General features: G+C 37.5%; 1 protein-coding gene across 1 annotated transcript; it reads left to right on the top strand.

Annotated features, from left to right (window-relative positions):
- Positions 1-12368: 12368 nt before the first annotated feature.
- On the top strand, positions 12369-21336 carry LOC124646075 (zinc finger and SCAN domain-containing protein 2-like). Its single transcript, XM_047186111.1, has 5 exons — positions 12369-12603; positions 12741-12881; positions 14597-14925; positions 17532-17682; positions 20622-21336. Exons 1-5 carry the CDS (start codon positions 12369-12371, stop codon positions 20888-20890), a joined length of 1125 nt encoding a protein of 374 aa, XP_047042067.1. The 3' UTR covers positions 20891-21336.
- The last annotated feature ends 617 nt before the right edge of the window (positions 21337-21953 follow it).

The raw sequence follows: 21953 nt of genomic DNA, 5'->3' as shown, positions 1-21953 counted from the left end.
TGTATTGAAATATAGCAAAAACTTAGTTCTCAGCAGGAGAAAAAGTCCGTTTATCCAGTAAAGCTTTTATATTTTAACCCAAGACTTACTCTAAGGTTTTGAGAAAAATCTTTCAAAACTATGATATTTTTTCAGAATATACATCAAAAAATATTTTCTATATACGAGGATATTTTCTCAAGAAACTTACTCTTCGTAATTCGCTTTCATAACACTTTTGTTGTGGAGTGTACGGAATCATTTCTGTCATGAAGATTAAGCGGTCAATGGAGGCGCACATGTACGTACATACTTATGATACTTATACGTAACTATGTAACTTTGATACGTTTACTGAATTGTCTATGTTAAACAGCCAAGGTTTGGTACCTAATTAATAGGCTAATTCAGACATAAGCTTGCATTTTTCAGATTCCTGGCGGTTACTGCAACTTGCTCATAAGGAGTAGTGTGATGGATAGTTTGCATAAATATCTAGTATATTTAACGAATAGATCATTGTATGATGTAGAGATTATTTCTTCATTAGGAAAATAAAATGTTTTGTATTTGCACAATGTATGTTATTTAGTTACGTCGATTACATGTGGGCATGGATTTGTCAGTATTATTTTGACTATTTCAAATCCGTAGTCTACGTTATTTCTAAATAACTGAAGCTAGTCATTCATTCAAGAATAATTCTTTCGGAATCCCGGTTTCAAATAGCAGACTATCCTAGTAAAGTTAGCTGAAAGATGCAACGCAAAGCCTGGATTACTATTCACATATAGAAGTAACCATTAGCATTGATGAAGACTGCGCAGGATTTAATGACGATGGATCATGTTACGCGTTCTAATGACGTCAGTACATAGCGCGTTATGTAGCTTGAAAGTGAAGATGAGCCCGCGGCGACGCGCTGTAATGGTGGTGGAATGGGGTATGCGCAGGCGGCGCGAGCGAGCGCAATGTGCGCGCGCGACCTTTTGCGTAATTACTAGGCGCGTGCGCTCTCCGCAAGTCGCACGCACCGTTCGCCTTAACCGCTACCCGCTGTCTGCCTACATATATGGAAACAGCTACTTTACAACACACTCGCCCTTTGATTAGCATTTTTTGTGTTTGATTTTAATCACACTAGTTAACAAAGTGGTTTATTATACTCAGATGCTTTTTATCAGTAACGACTGAAGTGCTGCGTATGTTCTGCCAACACCAGCTTTGACAAGCAATTAATCACCGATGCAGAATTTTTTTGCGAATAAACAACATAATTTAAAACTGTCAACCATGTAAACCTCGAAAGTGCTTACAGGGTTGTGCATATCACGATTTGTCACGAAACATATAAAACAATATTTATTTAATGTAGAAGTAAATATTTTATTATTTTCTATAACACATTAGTCATGGTCTCGCATAAGTTTATCTTTTTATACGAATGTATAAAAAACTATCAAAACAAAAAAAAAAGAACTGAAACTGAAGTTTATATATTTATATATTTTTGTAGACTTACTAAACCTATTAACGAAATATCTACGTATTAGTAAGGAAGGGAACTACATCTTCGTTTCATGTAAACTGTGATTAATACTTTAATTATTTTTTTCACGATTAAACGAGCACTGAGTGATCAACACCAAAATATTAATCACAGTTTTAAAACATAACCATTAAATCGTTTTCAATATCGATACCCATTATTAGTCCAGTGAAATGGACAATAATCACGATACGCACTCGAAATAGCCACTGTGCAGAGGAAACGGTCTTGTCCGCGGATTAATGACGGCAATTAAATCGGTTCAGGCCGACACACGGCGCGGGCGGCCGGTTCCCGCCAAAACCTTTATTTTACTCCACCGTCTTCTACGCTGTGTTTAATGAAAATCAATGGTTCTGTATATGTGAACAGCTAGACACAAAGCGATCAGTTAATAAAGAATAAGCAATATCCAGATTCATATCTCGTGTGAAACATGGATGTGGATAGAATTTATTGTTTGATAAGAAAATTGATTAAAATATGCATACTTAAGAGCCTTTTAGATTTTTACATACTTACTTGCAATTTAACTGAATACTTGATTAGATTTAGTGAAGGCTGGGATCATAAAAATTTTAAGACCTATTTACTTTTGAAAGAAATAAACTATCATCCAAAAAAAATATGACAACTTGATAACACGTATCCTCGTATCTTCTCAGATAATATTCAGATATTAGATACCTAAACTATAACTTAAAAATATCAATCAATATAAAAACAATAGAAATACGAAATGCCGTTACCTGTCGCCCGTTTTATAATTACCAAAGAGCGAGAGTGGATATAATACATACACTTACTTACAGAGTGAATTATCGTGGGCCGCTTCTCAGATTGGAATCAATTAACTGGAGGCGACGCGCTCCCGGTCCCGGAGTGGCCTTCGTGCCACCTGCCCGTCCAGCTCCCCGCTGCGAGCCGACCACTGTAACCTGGCCTGCACTGCCGCCCGCGCACCTCGACTCATAGGTCTCTGAGACGCAGCTCTTCCACCCCCGGAGGCCAACGCTATCTGGTCGCCCCTCGCACTTATCAAAGGCGCGTGATTGCCCATTCATTATCCGCCAGCAAAATCGCGGCACCTTTGGCGGTTAATTGCGCTAACCCAATTTTTTTGTGTCCGAATTTCGAGTTGTCTTTCGGGATACCACATTGCGAAGTTTATTTCAATTGCTATATGTATGAATAAAAAATATTGTGTCGTTGAATAAAGATTTAGCTCAATACATACTATTTTGTTTTGACCATGAGGATTTTACAAAATATAGGTTATATTTAGGATAAGTTACTGATTCCTGTTTACAGCTCTTCTGTTGTTGTTATCTTGCGATTGCAAACGATAATTGGCATTCAGTTCTGAATCATGATGCGCAGCTGAGACGCGCCGTCGTATATCTGAGCCCGAAGGACGTAAAAGCATGATTTACCAACAGTAGTTAAAACAATCATTAAGCGGACATGAGCGGCGACCGCAGCCGCCGCCGCGGGGCACACGTTAACTCGCCCAGACATCTTCACTGAGCGCCTGTGAGTACGAGCCGCCCAAACCAGACTGATCGTTCACTACGCAAATAAAACCCGCACGCATTTAATTTTCTCATTTTATATTCCATCCAGATTTTATTTTAATTATAACTTTTAATGTCATAATTTTATTTCCGAACAAAGCATGAGATAGGTCGAGCTGAATCAACACAACATGAAACATACGCACTTTTATGGCCTGTTTAATGTTCATGTTTGAATTTTTAAGTACGATCACTAGAGAAAACATATCGGAATTCATTTAAAATATAAAAATATATTTTATAATTGTATATTTCATTTTAAACGATTAACTATTAAGTTAACTGCAATGTGTTCAACCTATTTGATAACAGTACAAAAGTAAAAGTTATACCTACGAATTTTATTAGCAGTTCCTTTGTGGGTACAAAGATGAGTGGGTATTAATTTTAAAGAAATAGACAAAACGAAAAAAAACACTATAATACCTATGTAAATTATACATAACTTCTAATATCTTCCGTAAACATGCATAAAATGTTTCACGTAGTAAATAGTAGGTACTTACTACGACTCTCGGTTACGATGCTTTCTCGTAGGTGTCGTAGCAGCGGCCGCTACGAACTTCCAAATTATTATTACCGTTAGAAGTTTTAACTGCGCTTTACCGTGTAGGTAGAACGTATAAGCTGATACATAAGTTACTATGCACTTGCATAAAAATTATAAAACTGTTGTTATTTACTCGCTTATTAATACATTATAAGAACGCGAAAAATACCTACATTTGTCAACCATTTGTTAATTCGTAGATATTTTTTTACCTTTACTTCGTACTGGGAATTGTTCAATTCAAGTTGCTGTTTACAAATGGTGACAAAAAACTCTACATATCAATGCCATATAATTATAATATAAATAGCAAAACAGGTATGTCAGTGTACGTGAAATGTGAAAACAACACATTTTATTTAGGTTCAGGGCTGGTCTAAAGACCGAAGAAATCCAAGTATGGTCAATCGTTATAAAAACATAACACGGGGCTTAATGCACCTTTCCAATCAATTACCAATAAATAGCGTATAAGATAGGCCAGTAGAGGTGGACCGCGGCGACGAATTCCGCGCTTCACTGCCTGAAGCGTGCGCCTACTTTTTGCAATGGCAGGTGCAAGCGCATATGCTATTAAATTGTCAAAGAATACACGTACGCATGCCTGTGTATGCCTCTGATAGCTTCCAATAATCAAAAGTCAAGTGAATGCCAGTATTCCTTTGAAATCACTATAGACGTAATTGTAAGCTCTACTTATGCGCACACGCAAGCTTTCAAGCGCGCCCAGCAGTCGGTTACCGCAAACCTTAACTGCTGTATATTTAATACTTTATTAATAAAAGCTATAAATATGAGTACCTATCTGAAACGTAGGTTTTTGCCGAGGACTCGTCATTACACAATTACACATGCAGTAATCGCAAACCGCAAGACAGCAGCAGTGGCGGCGCGGGCGCAGGGAACATGTGCTCACTCAATATGGGAGCGCGTAAGAATGATCGCAATTAGCCGAGAGGAGCGCAGTTATCGTGGTAATGAGCGGGCGTGTCGGAGGCGCGCCGCCGCCGCACGACGCGTACAATGCGCTGCTTTGTGCCCAAGCGCACACTCCGCAAGCTTTTACGGTTTCAGCCGACGCCCGCCATATGACTCGCCACAGTCGCCTCCTAACTGTAGCCCGCAACTGCTAAGATATGCAAATTGATACTGAGCGTTAGTAACGGCTGTTTAGGCGATTCACTGTTATACAGATTTTTGGGATTCCCTTATGCTGTCACGCAGTCCACATGCACGCAATGCTACATATTTGTGGTACTTCATAAAATACGACGATGTAAATATTACTTAGTTGGAACTTTTTGCTTAGACAATATACCCATCAAAAGATTTTTGGGCAAATAAAAGCCCTCAAAAGGAAACTGATCTAATCAATTATCTCTCTGGTTGCTGAAACCATTAACGAACCTTGATAAAGCTATTATATTGTATTCTCTAATAAGTACCTATTTAGTATAATGCTGAATAAAGCCGGTATAATAAACAAAGGCTTTATGTCTCCAAGATGTTCTGTGGATTTTTTATTTCCCAATTAAATACAACTAATAAAAAATTATAACTACCTACCTAATTGACAATAAATCGCAGACAAACTAGGTAAAGTTACAATAATCAATTACTATTTTCATATAAGGAAATTCAGTATCTGTTGTAAACTAAACTTTATCGTAAGAAAATATTCCCAAAAAATTTAAATTTTCCATCTAAGTAGACATACCAACCTTCTATCGAACTGCTTTTACCGTTTCCTTAACCAGACGCTATAGAGAAAGTGTTCACCGCCAAACGACAAATAAAGGTTGTACACGATTGGATGACGCACGCACAGGCGTTTCAATAAATCCGTTAAAGGCACATGGCGCAGGCATCGCGCCGACTCGCGTGCTGAATCTTGTCTCAAACTTGAGGGTGCTGCTTAGATGCGCAACATATCGATAATTTTTTATCGACATGTTAGTTTTTTTAGATTAGAAATGTAAATTACCTATCAAATCTTTTAGGTACATATTGAAGCGATGAAACAAGTTGTCACTGTTATGAAAATGCAAAAGAGAAACTTCTAAAAAGTTTTGGTTAGGAAAGTCATTGTTCCTAACGAGCCATTTTGTAAGATGTTATAAATTTAGGCATTTTATTTCTTGGAAGTTGCTTTTAACTATAACCGTGTAAGTATATGACAAGGTCACAAAATAGAATGTTAAGAATTGCAGCTGGAATGGAACCTCATTGACCAACACAAGATATTTAATCCTCTTTCAATTAATAGCGTCCGTCATCAACAGGGTTCACAGTTGTTGAAATTAAATTTTATATGTCCAGAACACAAAACGAATACATTTCGAATCATTTACTAGAAAAAAGTTTAGAAATATAAATGTTATTTTATCAAAACATCTGATCATTAAATTTTGAGAGAGCTTCTTCAAAAATGAAAATTTCTAACATAATTATTGTTGAAATTAGTCTTGAAATCGGACGTCCGAGTGTCGATATCTAAGTCGGAACAATGGGGCATCCCTAAGGCGCAGCCACCTGCCACCCGCACCCCTACACTATATTTTATTCCACTTAATCGTCCTTTCCGTTATATTACCCGTTTTTATACATACTTAAAGCAAATATTCTCGTTTCTATAAGCACTACAATGTCTGATCGTCCTATTAACTATAATAGACACTTTTAATTGAGAATCTATAAAAGGTTTCGCGAACTGCTAACCGTATATGGGATAAGCATTCATCATGGAAGCCGTGGCTCTCATCTGCCCAATTAATAAAAGTTGACTGTAAGGAATGGCGCAGGGCGACGCCTGCGCAGCACCACAGCGCCCGCGCCGCCGACCGGTTCTCCACGCCTGCAGCTGAAACATACGTATCTACCATTCAACTGTTTTATTTTGATTTACTTATCTATCAACCATGTATTCGCATACTTTATGAACGTGTTTAAAGATTTGCAAGGTTTTTATCTATCCATCGAAACTTTTTGACTTTTTATTCGTTTTAAAATCGATGCGAAAAGCTTATGGACCAGCATAAATACACATAAATACCCTGCTAATGATTTTTGTATTTTGAAAGCTTCTTTTGTGTTTGTATTCATTTTTATACATAACACGGTGAAATAACAACATATAAAACATCTTGTAGTATATTTTACACCAAACCCACTAAAGTGCTTCGTTAAGTAAGCATTAGTCATCATTACCATATTTTTCGGGAATATCCAAAAATAAAAGTCGAACTATGAATGAATAACGAAATCTTATCAGACATACAATCGAGACATCTCAAACCCGGCTTCATTAATTCACCAGAAATCGAAAAGGAGGCTTTAATTCGTATTTCGAACAAAGGGAGAAAACAAAAACAGCAACAAAAAAAAGATGGATAAAAAGTGGCGCGGGCGCGTGCCGGGGCGACATGTGCACGCGCCGAGGATCCGCGCTAACGGGCCGTGACGCCCCGCGCCTCACCCCGCGCCGCGACACGCGCTCGCCGTTATGTTTACAGCCCCCATGAGTCCACCCTCCCCGCACTGCACGCGCCCCCGCACCCTGCACTCACTGAAGCACTTCCCCACCTGAAGCCCCACACTTCCTCGTGTAACAAAACACGTAGCAACCAAAGCAGATTATCCACCTAATTGAATTTCCCGAGATTGTTATTACAATCGCTTGATCAGGCGAAAATGTCATTAAAGAAAGACAATCTTCTATAATACGCTGAGAATTGTCTAATTCCTACTACCTATCAGCGTTAGTTACGTAAAAACTTAAGTATCCACCTAGTTTGATTACCGCGAAGACAAAATAAACTTAAACTACATGTTAATTAGTTCAAGAACTTGTCGATTTGAATTTTAAAATATTAATTAACTGATAGCCAAGCTGTTAATATTAAATGTAACAGCAGTGATTCCTTGTCTATAATGTCCTATAGTGCGATGGAGCAATGTCTAAAATCTTTCAAAAACAATTAATCTAATCAATTATTTTATAAAAATCAAACTATGAACAAATAAATTAATTGGGTATTATTTAATTCTAGTCTATTTGCTCTTTAAAAATTCTATAAAGAATGAAGATTTATATCTCTCGTTTAAAACTAAAATGAATAGTGAATGTTGTAGCTATTTAAAAAAAATGCAGCTATTTTTTATCGCATATTTTAATTAGAACTGTAATACATACTAAAGCGTTTAAAATGTCACGTAAAGTATCGATCGCCAATTTCTCATGCAAGTTCGTAGCACACCTTTCATCTGTCAAGCGCCGGCCAACTCATAAGAAGTATCGCCTTTTGATGCAAAATTAATCAGTTTTTACCTCGGCCTTTAAGCATTTTATTGGCAAAATGCATACCAATACGCACCTACTGCTAAATAGTAACAGAATTGATAATTCACACATTAACTTAAGGTAGCAGATAACAAAATAATCCACGCATTGTCATTCTTATGTTTAGCTAATCCTGTTAATAGGTACTGCTTATGTCATTTACGATCAGTCAATGACCTCATTACTTTACTATGAGCCACATATAAAAAATCACACACTATTTTTAATGCATGCCAAAGGAGGTTTCAATATCAAATTAGGACGTAAAATAAGCATTACATTAGAGTTAGCAGAGAGACGCGGAAATGTAAATGGAAAATTAAATTAAGTACTTAATAAATTAAATGTCATTGAATACTCTAAAAAATTAAAGAAATCGTTTTGTAAATAAATGATATTAGATAGTTACGTTAAAAAGGCTTCTAAGTTAGTATCTAAGCAACGCTCCGCCCAGCTCTAGATGGCGACCAATAGCGTGCGGTGGGCGGGGCGCGACGCTACGAGAAATCTAAACCTCGTGCATTTAGTTAATCTCAGTTTTAGGCACAAATCAAATTAACAAGTATTTACCAGTACCTATAGATCGTTACATACAGAAGAATTACTTGTAACCAAGCAGAAGCTTCATCCCAAGTAGCGGACCGGTCTATGCGCAACTAACTTTTGCGATTGTTAATGCAAGGGTTTTAATGTCACATAGGGAGCAACCGCTTATTTGTGGGCATTAATACTTAAAAGCCATTTTTCAGTGCATCCTCTGCGCCGTCAACGTAAACGCAACCAACAATTAAGTGGTGTATGCGAGGATGCGACGCGAGCCACCTGTCAAGTGCCTGTTTCATCAAATCATTTCTTTATTGCTCAGCCTCCGTCCGACCTCTTTTTTGTTAGCAGAGTTTTGAAAAAAGAACGTTATTGTGGAAGAGCAGTCGGGTAGGTCGGGGCGCGCGAGCCTTATTTCAGTCAGGTGCCAGGCGCCAAACGCGACGCACCGTAGTAGTCAGTGACGTTTTCCGATCCCACGCAGCCTTACGATTTCGCGACGTCATATCGTACGCTGCATTTATTTTACACTTTATTTTATTATTGGACCTACAATAAAATGTCATTAGATTCATGGTGTTTATTGGACTGATCATAATATTTCGTAATACGTAGGACCCAGTGTTTTTCGTAGCAGTGAGTGAAATAGATTTTCGTAGCTTCCAAGAAGTTTCATTATTTAAGGTAAGCTTTATTAAAAAAACATAATTATTACTACATAGTTAGATATATCTTAGTACAATTTTTCCTCTATTACTCTACTTAGCTATACCTTCATGTTCTTTATTCCTTATTGATTTTGGGAATACGTTGTTTGTAAATATCTATCATATTCGTACCTATTAAGGACAGCATTTATATTCTGCAATTTTATTTATATCCAACAATCTAATAAAATGAAAGCAAGAATGAAAATTATTTTCGAGCCGTTTTCTTTTGCAAACACATGACAATCATGAAAAACTTGCGTGCTTTCGCACTTTTAATCTACCTCTACCTATAGATAATATTTTTAATACTACCCACTTACGAGTCATAATAAATGATATAGGTAGGTACTCAAAAGTAAATCTGACAGTGATTTTAACAGCAACTTAATCATAACGATGATCATTTTTTAATAAAATGTAAATATGATTAAACCAATTCTTTAAAAATTATAAGGTTTAAATAGGTCATCTGTTTACAACATCTCAAAAACGACAAGGGCAAGAAGTCTTATTATTTTAAATTCGATAACCGATTTTAATTAACATTTAATTTTAATAATTTGAACTTAATCTCAGTGTCCATAATCTGTGCTGATCTGCATACATTATTCACGCATATTAAGATTTGAAATCTCACATCAGATAAGGTACCTACATTCATTTCTGCAATCTAAGAGAAACAGCTTTAAAAGTTCTTTAAGAAACTTATGTTAAGAAAGTCCAAATCATGCTCCATTCACGGAAGCAAAAACTGTGTTGAAAGTCCTACTTTTCACGTAATATTTACTCATGTCTATGTTTAAACAAGGAACAATATAACACGTAGAATACGTCTGTAGGATGCAGTGCAATGCAAATAATCTGCAAGTGTACCTATATCCTCACAGTCGCACAAACAAGACGAAACCAAATTTGTATATGTGTTCCGATATATTTAATACCTAAGTATTGAACGAGACGACGAGACACCACGGGCGGTGAAATATTTTCAGAGCTCACAAATGCATCGGCTTGTAATTTCGTTCATTACGTTTTTGCTAAACATTTGCTGCTTTCTTTACTCTTTCTTGTCGACGTGTGTGATTTTGAAAAGAATCTTTACAAAACGCCTTTTTTAATAAACGAAATATATTATGTAACTTTTCAGTTTAAGTTGAAGGCATGAGCACTATGGGATACCGATTTCAAGGTTCTGATATTTTTACATATATTTTAAACACTGCTTTAGAGGTTTTTTTACTTTATAAAAAGAGAAACGCGGAAAAGGAAAACGCGGGAAAAGCTGGCCAACATTAAAAACGGCAGAGCTTTGTCTAAGCTCTTATAACTTGCATTTATTGAAGGCATATTAGTGATAAGGTAACATGTCTTTTAATATGCGTATAATTAATAGGTACTAATATAAAACGCTTATTATAATTGACATTGACAACATTATTTGTAAAGCAATCTGCACAAATTGATGAAATCTTATTTTGATTTTTAAATCTTTAAAAACACCTGTTCTTTTGAAACATTGTAGCATGCAACAGACGGCGGACACTCGTGTCTGAATAAGATTATTGAAAGACAATAGACCTGAGTAAATATCTAAAACAGAAACGTATTTTTTCCTGACAATTTCTGCGCTGATTGATTTTCTCAACATTTGCTCGAGTTCCCATTGTATCGTAATGAAAAAAATAGGTGACAGTCGTCGCGCGGTAGGTAATTGCTACTCGCAATTTAATAAATAAAGACTTGCTTTATTGAAACAAGAAATTGCGACACACAACCCTCGCGTTAGCTAGCTTGTTAGCCAATTACTAGTAATGGAGTAAATCAATTGCTTTGCATTTCTAAGACAAGAGTATTCCCTTCGTGAATATCATGCAAGAGATCAATATCTATACGAAACTATTCGTTAATGAGTCTGTTTGTGCATTATTGTAATTAGGAAATTTGGCAAATCATTGTCCGACATCATTATTTATAATTTACAACGACAAATGTAATGTCTCCGCGTACCTATAGTGGCGGTGGTGAGCTCCTCGAGTTTAATTCCTAATGGAAGTCCGGCGGAATGGTATGGGAACACGCGGACATCCATTCTGTAAATATGTAATGTGTGTTAGTCTAATGAAGATTGTTTTACTCGACACGTGCATTATTAATGCGCGTACGCAGCGGGCGCCGCGCCGCCGCTCGCTCCGCCGACCACTTCCATTATTCTGATTCTTCATTTGCTTGATTGAGCTTTTAATACGATTCGCTGTCAACAAACAAGCGGTCGGATTAATCAGCAAGGGCTGTCAACAAATACGTACATACATAGTCGGATGGACACTAATGACGTCGGTCACGTAAAACAAAGATGATATCGCAACTTTTGAATTGATCCGCGCTGACCGTAAAATCTTGATAAACGCAGTACTTACCATCATATTGAGTTGTCTTCGTGAACAAGGTGACTGACAACTCCGTTATCATTACTAAACGCAATGAAGCTATACCAATTAATGTTTTATTACGTGGAGTAAGGACATAATTAATAGTGGAGGCTAATGTTCCTAATGTCACTTTATGTTGTACTTGGTACGTGTCCTTGGTTAAATCAAAATGCCATTGACTTTAAAGTACAGCATCAGGCAGAAACCAGTAATCCTTGCGATATCCAGTTTTTCCTTAGCGGGTTTAAACCTTTTTTTGTTAATGAATAATTGTGTCACTAAAATAAAACTTGTTAAGTGTAAATATGAAGCTTATTACAAAAGTTGTAGGTACCTAAACGTCTTCAGAAAACTGAAGGTTCCCACGGGAAAGCAGAATACTTGCAGTACGATCGATCGATAAGGCTCCGCTACTCAATGACAATTCAAAAGCTCAGGTGGTTTGTTCTAATTGGATGCAAACTGGAACTTAACATTGTGATGCAGGCGTTAATTGTTAACGTCGTGTTATTAGTGTGATTACGTGTAATTTATACGCGTTTTGTTAGTTTAGCTGCATGAAAACAAAAGAAAATGTGGGTTTTCAGTACCGACGGAAGAACTTACAGGGTTTTTTCTTAGGTTCATTTTTTGTATCTTTTTTATATTGAGGCTATCGAAACACTGTTTGACATCAAGTATTCCTTCTGTGCAGGATGTCTCGGCACGTTCTGCTATCGCGGCTGGCGGAGCAGTTCCAGCCCTCGTCTCCGCCTCCGCCAGCTCACCGGTTCCCATCACCTGAAGGGAGCATGTCCCCTCGGACCCCGCCGTCCCCGCACTCTCCCCCGCGCTCGCCTGACACTCTCTCACATCACCGGCTGGATTTACTGCAGTTGGGAGATATCGAGATAGCCGGGAGGGCGCTTAAGCAGTACGCACGGGCTACAGGTAAACACATAACCTTTAGTTATAGATTCTACTAATTGTATTAGTTGTTTAGTGTAAACACTAAGACCTAAAGTGCGTAAAAAGTTTTGTTCCTCTATTTAATAATTCTTCTTATTAATTATTATGTATGTGCGCAGAGTTGGGTGCACTGATGTACTGCAGTGGCCTCGGAGCGCTGTACAGCGGCGCGGGAGTGTGGCCGCTGCTGATGCCGCGAGCCTCGCCTCACTTCGCCAGACCCTCGGTGGACCACGCCAGGCATACCCCACCCAGAGATGGTAAGACTAACTACATATTTATGATTGAATCAGTCTACCATGATGTCTACCGATATTTATAAGTATTCTTTTACATAACCGTTGCAAATAATAAACCTTAAACACAATCATGGAAAAAGATTTCAGTGAAGCCTTAGTAATTATTTACACACATTATCCATACATTTTCTAGAAAGAATTATCATTAAAAATGTAAAGAACTTTTTACTTTCTTGCAAATCGTTGGTGACTCAGTAGCCCAGTTTGATTCTAGAACAATGTGTCTGGCTGTGTGGACATATCGCATGGTGCACTTGTCTACAGTTACTATTAGTTTGTAATTCTTTACAATTTCATTGCAGTCAATACTGACCTACATATTTGCAATTACTATAAATCAAACAAGCATTTAAATCAAAGTCTGACGACTGAATATTTGTTGAATACGCAGCTCCTTGCGTCGGTACATTCAAATTCATATAAACAGCGCAAGTAAATCACCTCGCGCTGAAAGTGTTTACGTGTTTCAAGAATCCTAAAAATGGTAATTAGATACGTTTGCGGCATTACAAAACATGGTTCGCCTCGGCCTCCTTACGCGGCTTCTCCTGAATAATACTCATTAGAATAGCTATCAGTGTAAGGCACCGATTAATAACTCGAAGCGCTGATATGTCGTCGTTTACATGTCGTTTACCTCCGCCGAAGGAGCCAACGAGCTTGTTCCTACACTCCAAGGAAAAGCGACTAAGTGCCGTCGCTACTCTTTGTCGCCGAACGAAAATGTTTAAGTATTCTAATTGTTTGTTATCCAGTACCGGTTGCGACTCAACCTCGTAGATAACAAAGAAACCGGGCGAAGGAAACTCAATAAGTAGTTACATACTTGATTTTTACTTATTTATAAACTGACTAATGCTTTAGCGAACTGACATTTTATTGCTTCGATAACGACTTCATTTCAAGATTCAATTAAAAAGAATGTAATTAATGTGTTTGTATGTTATCAGTTTTAAGTAAATTGGTACTTCAGAATCGTTTTTTCATGCTAACAAATACATATTAAAGTAGAAAGCAAAGAGGCAGGTGGAAAGTATTTAATGTATATTTACCTTTTACTGAAAACCTCAAAGAATTGGAAGCATAGACTTTAAAAAACTTGTTCAACCTCAAACACACTCTTACTCTTAGCAGGTATCTACCTGCGCAATTCCCTAAAGTTTTAAGTAACTTATATAAGTGACAAAAATACATTAACCATCACACATCGTCACCTTCGACATCAGAACGATTAAAGTTATTCAGTTTCATCAAGTTTTTCAAAGTCTTCTTCCAATAACATGTCAATTTTCAGTAACAGGTAAAATAATAATAGGTAAATCTACGTACTTATCATTTTGAAAGTTATTTTCAGAAATAATTTTGAGTTCATCTTAAAAAAAAACTTTCAACCTTCTTCCGCTAGCGTAGACGAGTGTAAGATATGCAAGTTTTTAATGTATTATAGAGCAAACAATGACGTAACGTCGGCAAATACTGGCGCAGCTGTACAGATTTCATAAGTCACTCCACAGACGACCGATTTGACTCGTCCGACTTTAAATTTACGTATAAAAGCGTGAAGAACAGTCGAAGAGAAACTGTCGGTACTCACCTGTCTGTTGACACAGTATTGCATACAATAACGCCATATTTCCTATAAAGCCTTTTGTACAATTTCGTTTGCTTGTTTGCAGATGATGAGGAAGAGCTTCCTTTGAATTTATCAACCAAAAACCGTCATATCTGGTCCCCGGGAAGTGCATGTGAGCGTGAAAAAGTTGAAGTGGGAGAAGAGTCGCCGATTTCTCGATGGGAGGGTCAGGATGACACAGACACGCCTCTCGAACTAGTCAAGAGATGCCGCAGCAACCCTGACGAGGCCGAGCGGCCGCCGAGCGCGGAGCCGCGCCGCTGTCCCTCCGCGCCCGCGCACCACACCTACCCCATCAAACCCTCACCAGCCGGAGACCTCAACTTCTCTCTACTACTCAAAAATGAAAACAGAAACGAAAAATCATTCCAAGTAAGTACAAAAAAGTCAATAGCAAAATATTCTCGATCGGCGACTAGCACCGAGATAGCTATATGCTTTAACAAGTCCAGAATAACTGTACAGTTTCCGTTTAAAATGCTTTAAAATAGCAAACCAGTATCCGTTTTAGTCTCTTTAACAAATCAAATAGCAAAAACTGCCCCTGTCTTAATAAGTAGTCGCGTATCGGAACGGGTCGCGCGCTGCGCCTGCGTCGCTCGCTAGCGGCGCACATCGAGCCTGCTGACTCGTCTTCTCGCCATTTTTGAGCCTTTCGTTTTTTCTACGTGCCGCCGTTATAAAAATCCTCATCGGTTTTAATCAAAATTCCAACTCTTAATATCACGGCGCGGTGGTTTATAATTGGACCAATAATTACCGTGTGTCATATGAGGATTAATATGTTGTAGAGCTACTCTTAGGCGCCGCACAATTATTATTCAATTGACTATTCGTTAATTTAGGAAACAGCATTTAAATAATAATCTGTGCATAACTATTACCTGTATCAACAACGAACACAAAATTATAATGTTTCAGGCGGCTTAATTAAAGAAGACTGCATTTATCAGCTACTCGACAAACAATTACGGTCAATGAATAAATAAACATTTTACTGGAAAAAAGACAGACATTTCTTTGTTTTTATATTGAGTAATTAGTAATTTATGAAGGAACAATAAATTGTAATTATGATCGCATTAATATGTGCACGCGGTAAGACAATGGCGGTGGGCGGCGCGTGCGCGCCACGCGCCACTCACGCGTCGCTCGCCTCACCGCACTCTACTTCAAAGTTTATTAAATTGATACGAATTAACAACATTGACCTTATAGTTTTGTTACATGACACACAAGAACATAACAGAAGAGTGTAATATGTGTAGAATCATTAGTTTTAGTAGGTATTAGATTATGATAGAACGACGGAGTTTTAAACTTGAGTTGAGTCCTCTCATTTTTGTTTAAAACAAGAACCATTATAATCGTTATTTTCCATTAAGAAACGTAACAGTCGTTAAAGCGACCCCCTCGCGAAGGACCGTAGCAGGTTCCACAAAGCCGTTAATAAAAAGCCAGTTTCGTAAAAAACGACACTAGATTTTTTAAATTCAAACGGCTATCATAAAAAATCACCTCTCTACGTGGTACAAGCCGATAACCATATGTGGACGGTCATACCCTAGCACCTGTGTTGTTTATAAGAGAGTGCATCGATTGTATAAAAAGGCGACCAAAAAAGTAGCGGTTTTTGTGAGGCGCGAGGCGATGCAGCTGCCCGGCCAACTGTCACAGGCCCGCTACGCGGATTTGTGCCATGGATTATCATGCGCCGCATACTTAACGACTAACCACCCGACTAATAGCCGTACAACATATTTTCCTGTTCTTATATGTTTTATGTCAGGTTGCGAGTAGTTGTGGGTGTCCGCTTCATTAGCCCGATGTGTCATACGAAGCGCCGCAGTGGTTTGAAGGAGATTTATTGACACGCCGCGAATCTGCCATACAACAATCAAGCGGAAAATCTTCACGCCTGAATCTTGTAACAACATTGCAGTAATAAACGATTTTTTGTCATATTCAAAAGTTTCGTAGGTACATACGTTTAGAATACACTGTCAAACAAAACATTCATTCCTTGAAAACAATCCAAGTTCCTAATCTGTGTGTCGGGTAAATAAACCAAGTTAGTAACAAAATTATACTATTGCATACCAGAAACATCTGATTAAACAAATCTAAAGCAAAGTCATAGCACGTGCTTAGTTAAAAGTCCTTTGTTTCAAACAAAAGTGAACAATCTGTTTGTTTAAGAATCTTTCTGTGGAATTTAAGACCCAGTCATTCACTAGCCCTCTTAATAATGATCACAGATTAAAGTTATACTTACCTAATCAAAGCTTAAACCTTTTAAAATTTATGGTTATTTTTTTCTTATTCCTTGATATAACTTTGATCTGAGATTATTAATAAGACTGAAATGTTGGTGATTTTAACTGTGAACAAACGCAGTGTCGATTCATACATTTTTAGTCGTGTATTTACTTTCATAAAGGTGATGTTCAGCAAGGAAACAGTTCGTGGAAATAGTCTACGTTCTATCGTAACTGAAATCAATAAAATGTACCTACCAGTGATACAATATTCTCATATTATTTGATTTTTATTCAAAAGTATCATTGTATGATTATTATTTCTCCAGAAAAATACCTACGGATAATAACTGGTTAGTAATAGACGCTAATTACTAGCCAGTAAAAAAATTCATAGCCGATGCTAGATGGGAAATCAAAGAAAAGTGTAGAAAGGGGTAGAGCCCTGTTATTAGTTTATTACTGGCTGTCACCGTCTAACTGAAGGTGATGGACGCTGTCCACGCCACGTTTATAATTATATCTAGTGCCGTACTCTGTTATATTTCAGCCGATTTCTTGGCAATCGTGGGGTCAAATGACTGAATTGCACTATTCCTTTGCACGTCACTCAAAGGGATCTATTAAGGGTTATTAGTATATGCGACAAGGGGGAGTCGGGGATGTAGTAAATATGTCTTTATTGGAAGGTCGTGTGAATGTGTGTGTTTGTTTGTTTAGTGCAAGCAGTGCGGCAAGTGCTTCAAGCGGTCGAGCACGCTGTCCACGCACCTGCTGATCCACTCGGACACGCGGCCCTACCCCTGCCAGTACTGCGGCAAGCGGTTCCACCAGAAGTCAGACATGAAGAAGCACACTTATATACACACAGGTATGTTGAAAAATATCTTAGATATCCGACATCTAGTCAGAGATTCGCAAGAACAGAAGCTGCAAACATCTACGAGCTGCTGCACAAAGCAAAACTTACAATTACAATCTTTTTCATTTATGATTTTACTGCTTGTTTAACTGTTTTAAGTGTTAGATACCCAGCGGGTACTCCGTGGTACCCCTTTTGCATGCTCCATGCTCCTCACAAATCTTCAAATTTTCATATTTTCTGTTCCATTTGACTAAATAGTCACTGAATGTATGTTACCTTAACAACCTTTTCTTTTTGATTTAAAAATATTCATTATTGTTTTTAATTAAATTCTCTTTCGATGTACAAATTCAAGTCTTTCAACAAACAGTTTGTACCGAAACTGTATTAATCACCACCTAATTTGAGTAAAATCATTGAGCTCAAAACCAATTTGAGCTGATAAATGTGTTCATTTATTTGCACTGCACACAGACACGCGTTTGTCTGTGCTGCATTTTCCAACTGCGCAAAACATTTTCGTTTTGTAATCATTGTATTCAAGGACATATTACTTAAATGAGGAAATTCGCGTTATTTATGGCTGTCTTTTTCGTGTGACACGACTAAAGATAATGAAACTTTTAAAATTAAGATTTAACTTCCCTTATTGTCTGCGTCAAGCACTGCATAACACTTTCTTGTCAAAGTACTGTTAACCTAAACGAAATTACATGGTGTATTCCAAGTAGTGTGAAACTCAAATTATTATGACAACTGTTTCACGTAACTTATGTCAGCTGAAGTGTCAGCGCGTCCCCTCATTACACAACTTTACGTAGCCCTATCATTTCCTATGAAACTTTTATTGCTACCTTAACATGTATTATGGTGCATAACAACCAAAATATAAAGATTTGTATTTTTATATAAAGAAGTTGTTCTAAAAAAAGGCTGTGATTCTTATCTACCTATATGATTTTAGCCACAGGCCCTATTAGTGCAACTGTAAATGCACATTATTCACCCCAATCTCTTGAGCAGATAGAATCGCGACCATCAACTCGGAGTTCATGAAAGGTGTTCATTGCAAGCACAGCACGTAAATACGTCAGCTACGCGACTAATAACGTTATAGCACTTTTATTGCGATAAGGAAATTCGATATCGTTACTTCACTCTTCGCCATCATAATTTCAATCGTGTCGTCCTTTTATAAGAATTTGTATCATTACCAAGTAGCTGTTAATTTATTTATTCACATAAAATTTTACTTTCTCAATTAGTCGCCTGCGATATCCACGTACGTTCGTGTCGAGCGTGTAATGATAGGTAATCTCCGACGATTGCCCTTTTAATCGGAATGACAGTAAACAGCTGCTGAAGACGTTATCCGACTTTATCCTCGTCGATTTATTAAGCTGTATAAGTACATGATATAGTGTTATAACCGCGGCATAGCCTAGACTTCTCTACTGTGGAACAAGTTCATTAAATGGTAAACATATAGGCAGACGCCCAATAAAAGCAATCACGCGACACATCGCAGACGATGCCTTGGGAATTAAATATTTAAATGCTGGGCAATTACGTTTTCGACGGCAAATCGCAGTCCGTCCACTGCACTTAATGAATTTCCAATAAGCAAAAAATATGCCTTGCAATGCTCGACAAAATGCAGAGCTTTAGCTGCCCTGATTTGGTCTTAATGATTCTATTTAATATCTAGATAACCAGATTTTACTGACGATTTTACTAATTTTACGAACTAACTCGTATATGAATATAGAAACCTCAATGAAAATAATGTAGCTACAATACAATGGAGGCATTTTAAAGAAAACCAGACGTACTGTAAGCAAAATAAATGTCGCATACGTTTTTCAATGGTCAGACTACTTCCAGTAAGCTCAACGAGACGAATTATAGTAGCTAAAAAATGTGGCGGACATATTTGTCTTGGCCGGAGACATCTCGTCACGTCTCTGCCCTGTTCCGAATGATTTACAGCGGCCTTACATGGCGCTCGTCCTCCCGATAAATGCCTCATCATCAATATTCCAAAATGCGGCTCGGGCTGCAATTAGCCGCGCAGCAGAGCGCAGCCTTCACAGGCCTTCACGTGCACGCCGATCACGGCACTAACAAAAACTTCACTTAAATCCTGTTCTATCTATAAAATGACATTTGCATTTTTTGCTATAATTTAATTCGTAAACTATCTTTGGAGATTTTAAGTAACTGGTCAGGTAAATTGCCGATGGCTCAGATGTTTTTATTGAAAAGTGATTCATTACACAAAATAAATAATGTCATGAAGATCCTTCGGTCCTTATCCATGTGAATTATAAAGTTTCACAAAACTGGTTAGCGTTGTATCGTTATATCGAGCTACAAACAATTACCGTTAAAGTTAATAAATACCGGTGTACAAGGCGACGTTGCATATTAAATCAGTTCGGGAACCTCACCGTTAATAATAAATAGCCGATGATTATGACAAGTATTGGCCCACTTACAGAAGCTTTAATTACTTGACGAAGTGATACGTAATGTTTTTCAGTCGTTCATTTATAAATGATTTAGGAAATCGAAGTTTTGTAGTTAATTAAAGCTAAGTTGTGTAAAGTAATTTCGTTCTTGTTTAATACTTCCGTACAATACTATTTATCTATTTAACGATTTTTGAGCTTTCGTGAGATGTCTTGACAAAATTATAATAATTAACTTAATGACCTGACAAAATAATATGTATCTGCGAATTTCTGAATTTCTGCATATAATTCGATGATATAATAAAATAGGTAGGAATCTTCTTTTCTACCAGCCTTTTTAGGATTCTACAAAAAATAATTTAATTGTGGCCTAACTAAGTATACTTCGTGTATACTTAGTGGGCGGCATAATTAATCACAGCAGGTGTCAACTTAATACAAAGTGCTTATAACTAAATGTTATTGTTTTAGGTGAGAAGCCGCACAAATGCGTTGTGTGTTCGAAAGCGTTCAGCCAGAGCTCGAACCTGATCACGCACATGCGCAAGCACACGGGCTACAAGCCGTTCTCGTGCGGGCTCTGCGACAAGGCCTTCCAGAGGAAGGTGGACCTGCGCCGTCATCGCGACTCGCAGCACTCGGACGCGGCCGAGCCCCCCGCCGCGCTGCAGGTGCCACACCGCTACAGGTACTTCGGCGACGAACCCCCGGCACCCCTCACCCCACTCATCACCAACTAATGCCAGAGTAATCACAGCTCCAACAAAAGATGATGCCAGCGATTCCTGACTCGCATTCAGAGCAAAGGTCCCAAGGGTGACACTGAAACTAGCAAACAAGAAAAGTTATGCTTAGTTATATGATTGCGAAACCTGAAGGTTGTATTTAAGAGGAGTTATGTGTAAATATAAATAATTGTTACCTTTTAGTGCCTTAAGAAATACCTGTGAAACGTGTTGTTACTAATTAACCATGTTCTACAAAGAATTACGAATAGATTGATAACTGTGTATATTTTTAGTGTAAACCTCACAATCTCCGTCCCATAAAACAGTGATATAAAAGTAGATATGGAACAGTCTATTTAAAAACTGTCGGCAATCTGGTACCCTGTAGGTAAGTAATATATAGTCTAATAATACCAAAGTAAAGTGTCTTATTTAGTCGTGTGTGAAACGCTTTATTTATTTAGACTAGAGCTAAATAGGCGTCATATATTTTATTTAGTATTTATAACTTATAGGTAGAAGGCCCACGTCGTTTGTATTTTATACTACGACATTTTAATTTTTGGGGAACCATTGCTATTGAATATTATAGTTTTACTACTTTGACACGTAATTTTGAAGATGTACAAGAAACTCCTTATTAATTGTGTTAAGTCTGCATAAAATTACTATGATACTTATGACGATATTTGTACATAATCACGTTTACCACTCAGAAGAGGAATTCAAGTGTTACCGCTTATTGGTCTGCTGTTACCATACATCACTTTACGAAGTTATGCCCCCTTAATAATGCATTGAAAAACCGTCTTAATTATTCTATTTTACCTACATCAGATATTAATATATGAAAATCCTCAAAAATGAGGCCAACCAGGTGTCAAAATTTTTTAATTATGACGGCTTCATAGCACCTATTCTTATTCTTTATTGCACACTTAACAATACATATTAAAAAATAATAAAGACAGTTTATGTACAATGGCGAGCTTAACCCACCTACCACAAGTTTGTCACCATAAACAAATGCAATTTATTCATGTGTAATTCTTCATAATGCATTTATTTTAGAAAT

The sequence above is a fragment of the Helicoverpa zea genome, chromosome 3, assembly GCF_022581195.2.
Source record: "Helicoverpa zea isolate HzStark_Cry1AcR chromosome 3, ilHelZeax1.1, whole genome shotgun sequence".
Classification (NCBI taxonomy): domain Eukaryota; kingdom Metazoa; phylum Arthropoda; class Insecta; order Lepidoptera; family Noctuidae; genus Helicoverpa; species Helicoverpa zea.
The sequence above is the reverse complement of the archived record's forward strand: the minus strand, read 5'-3'. Positions and strand labels throughout refer to the sequence as shown.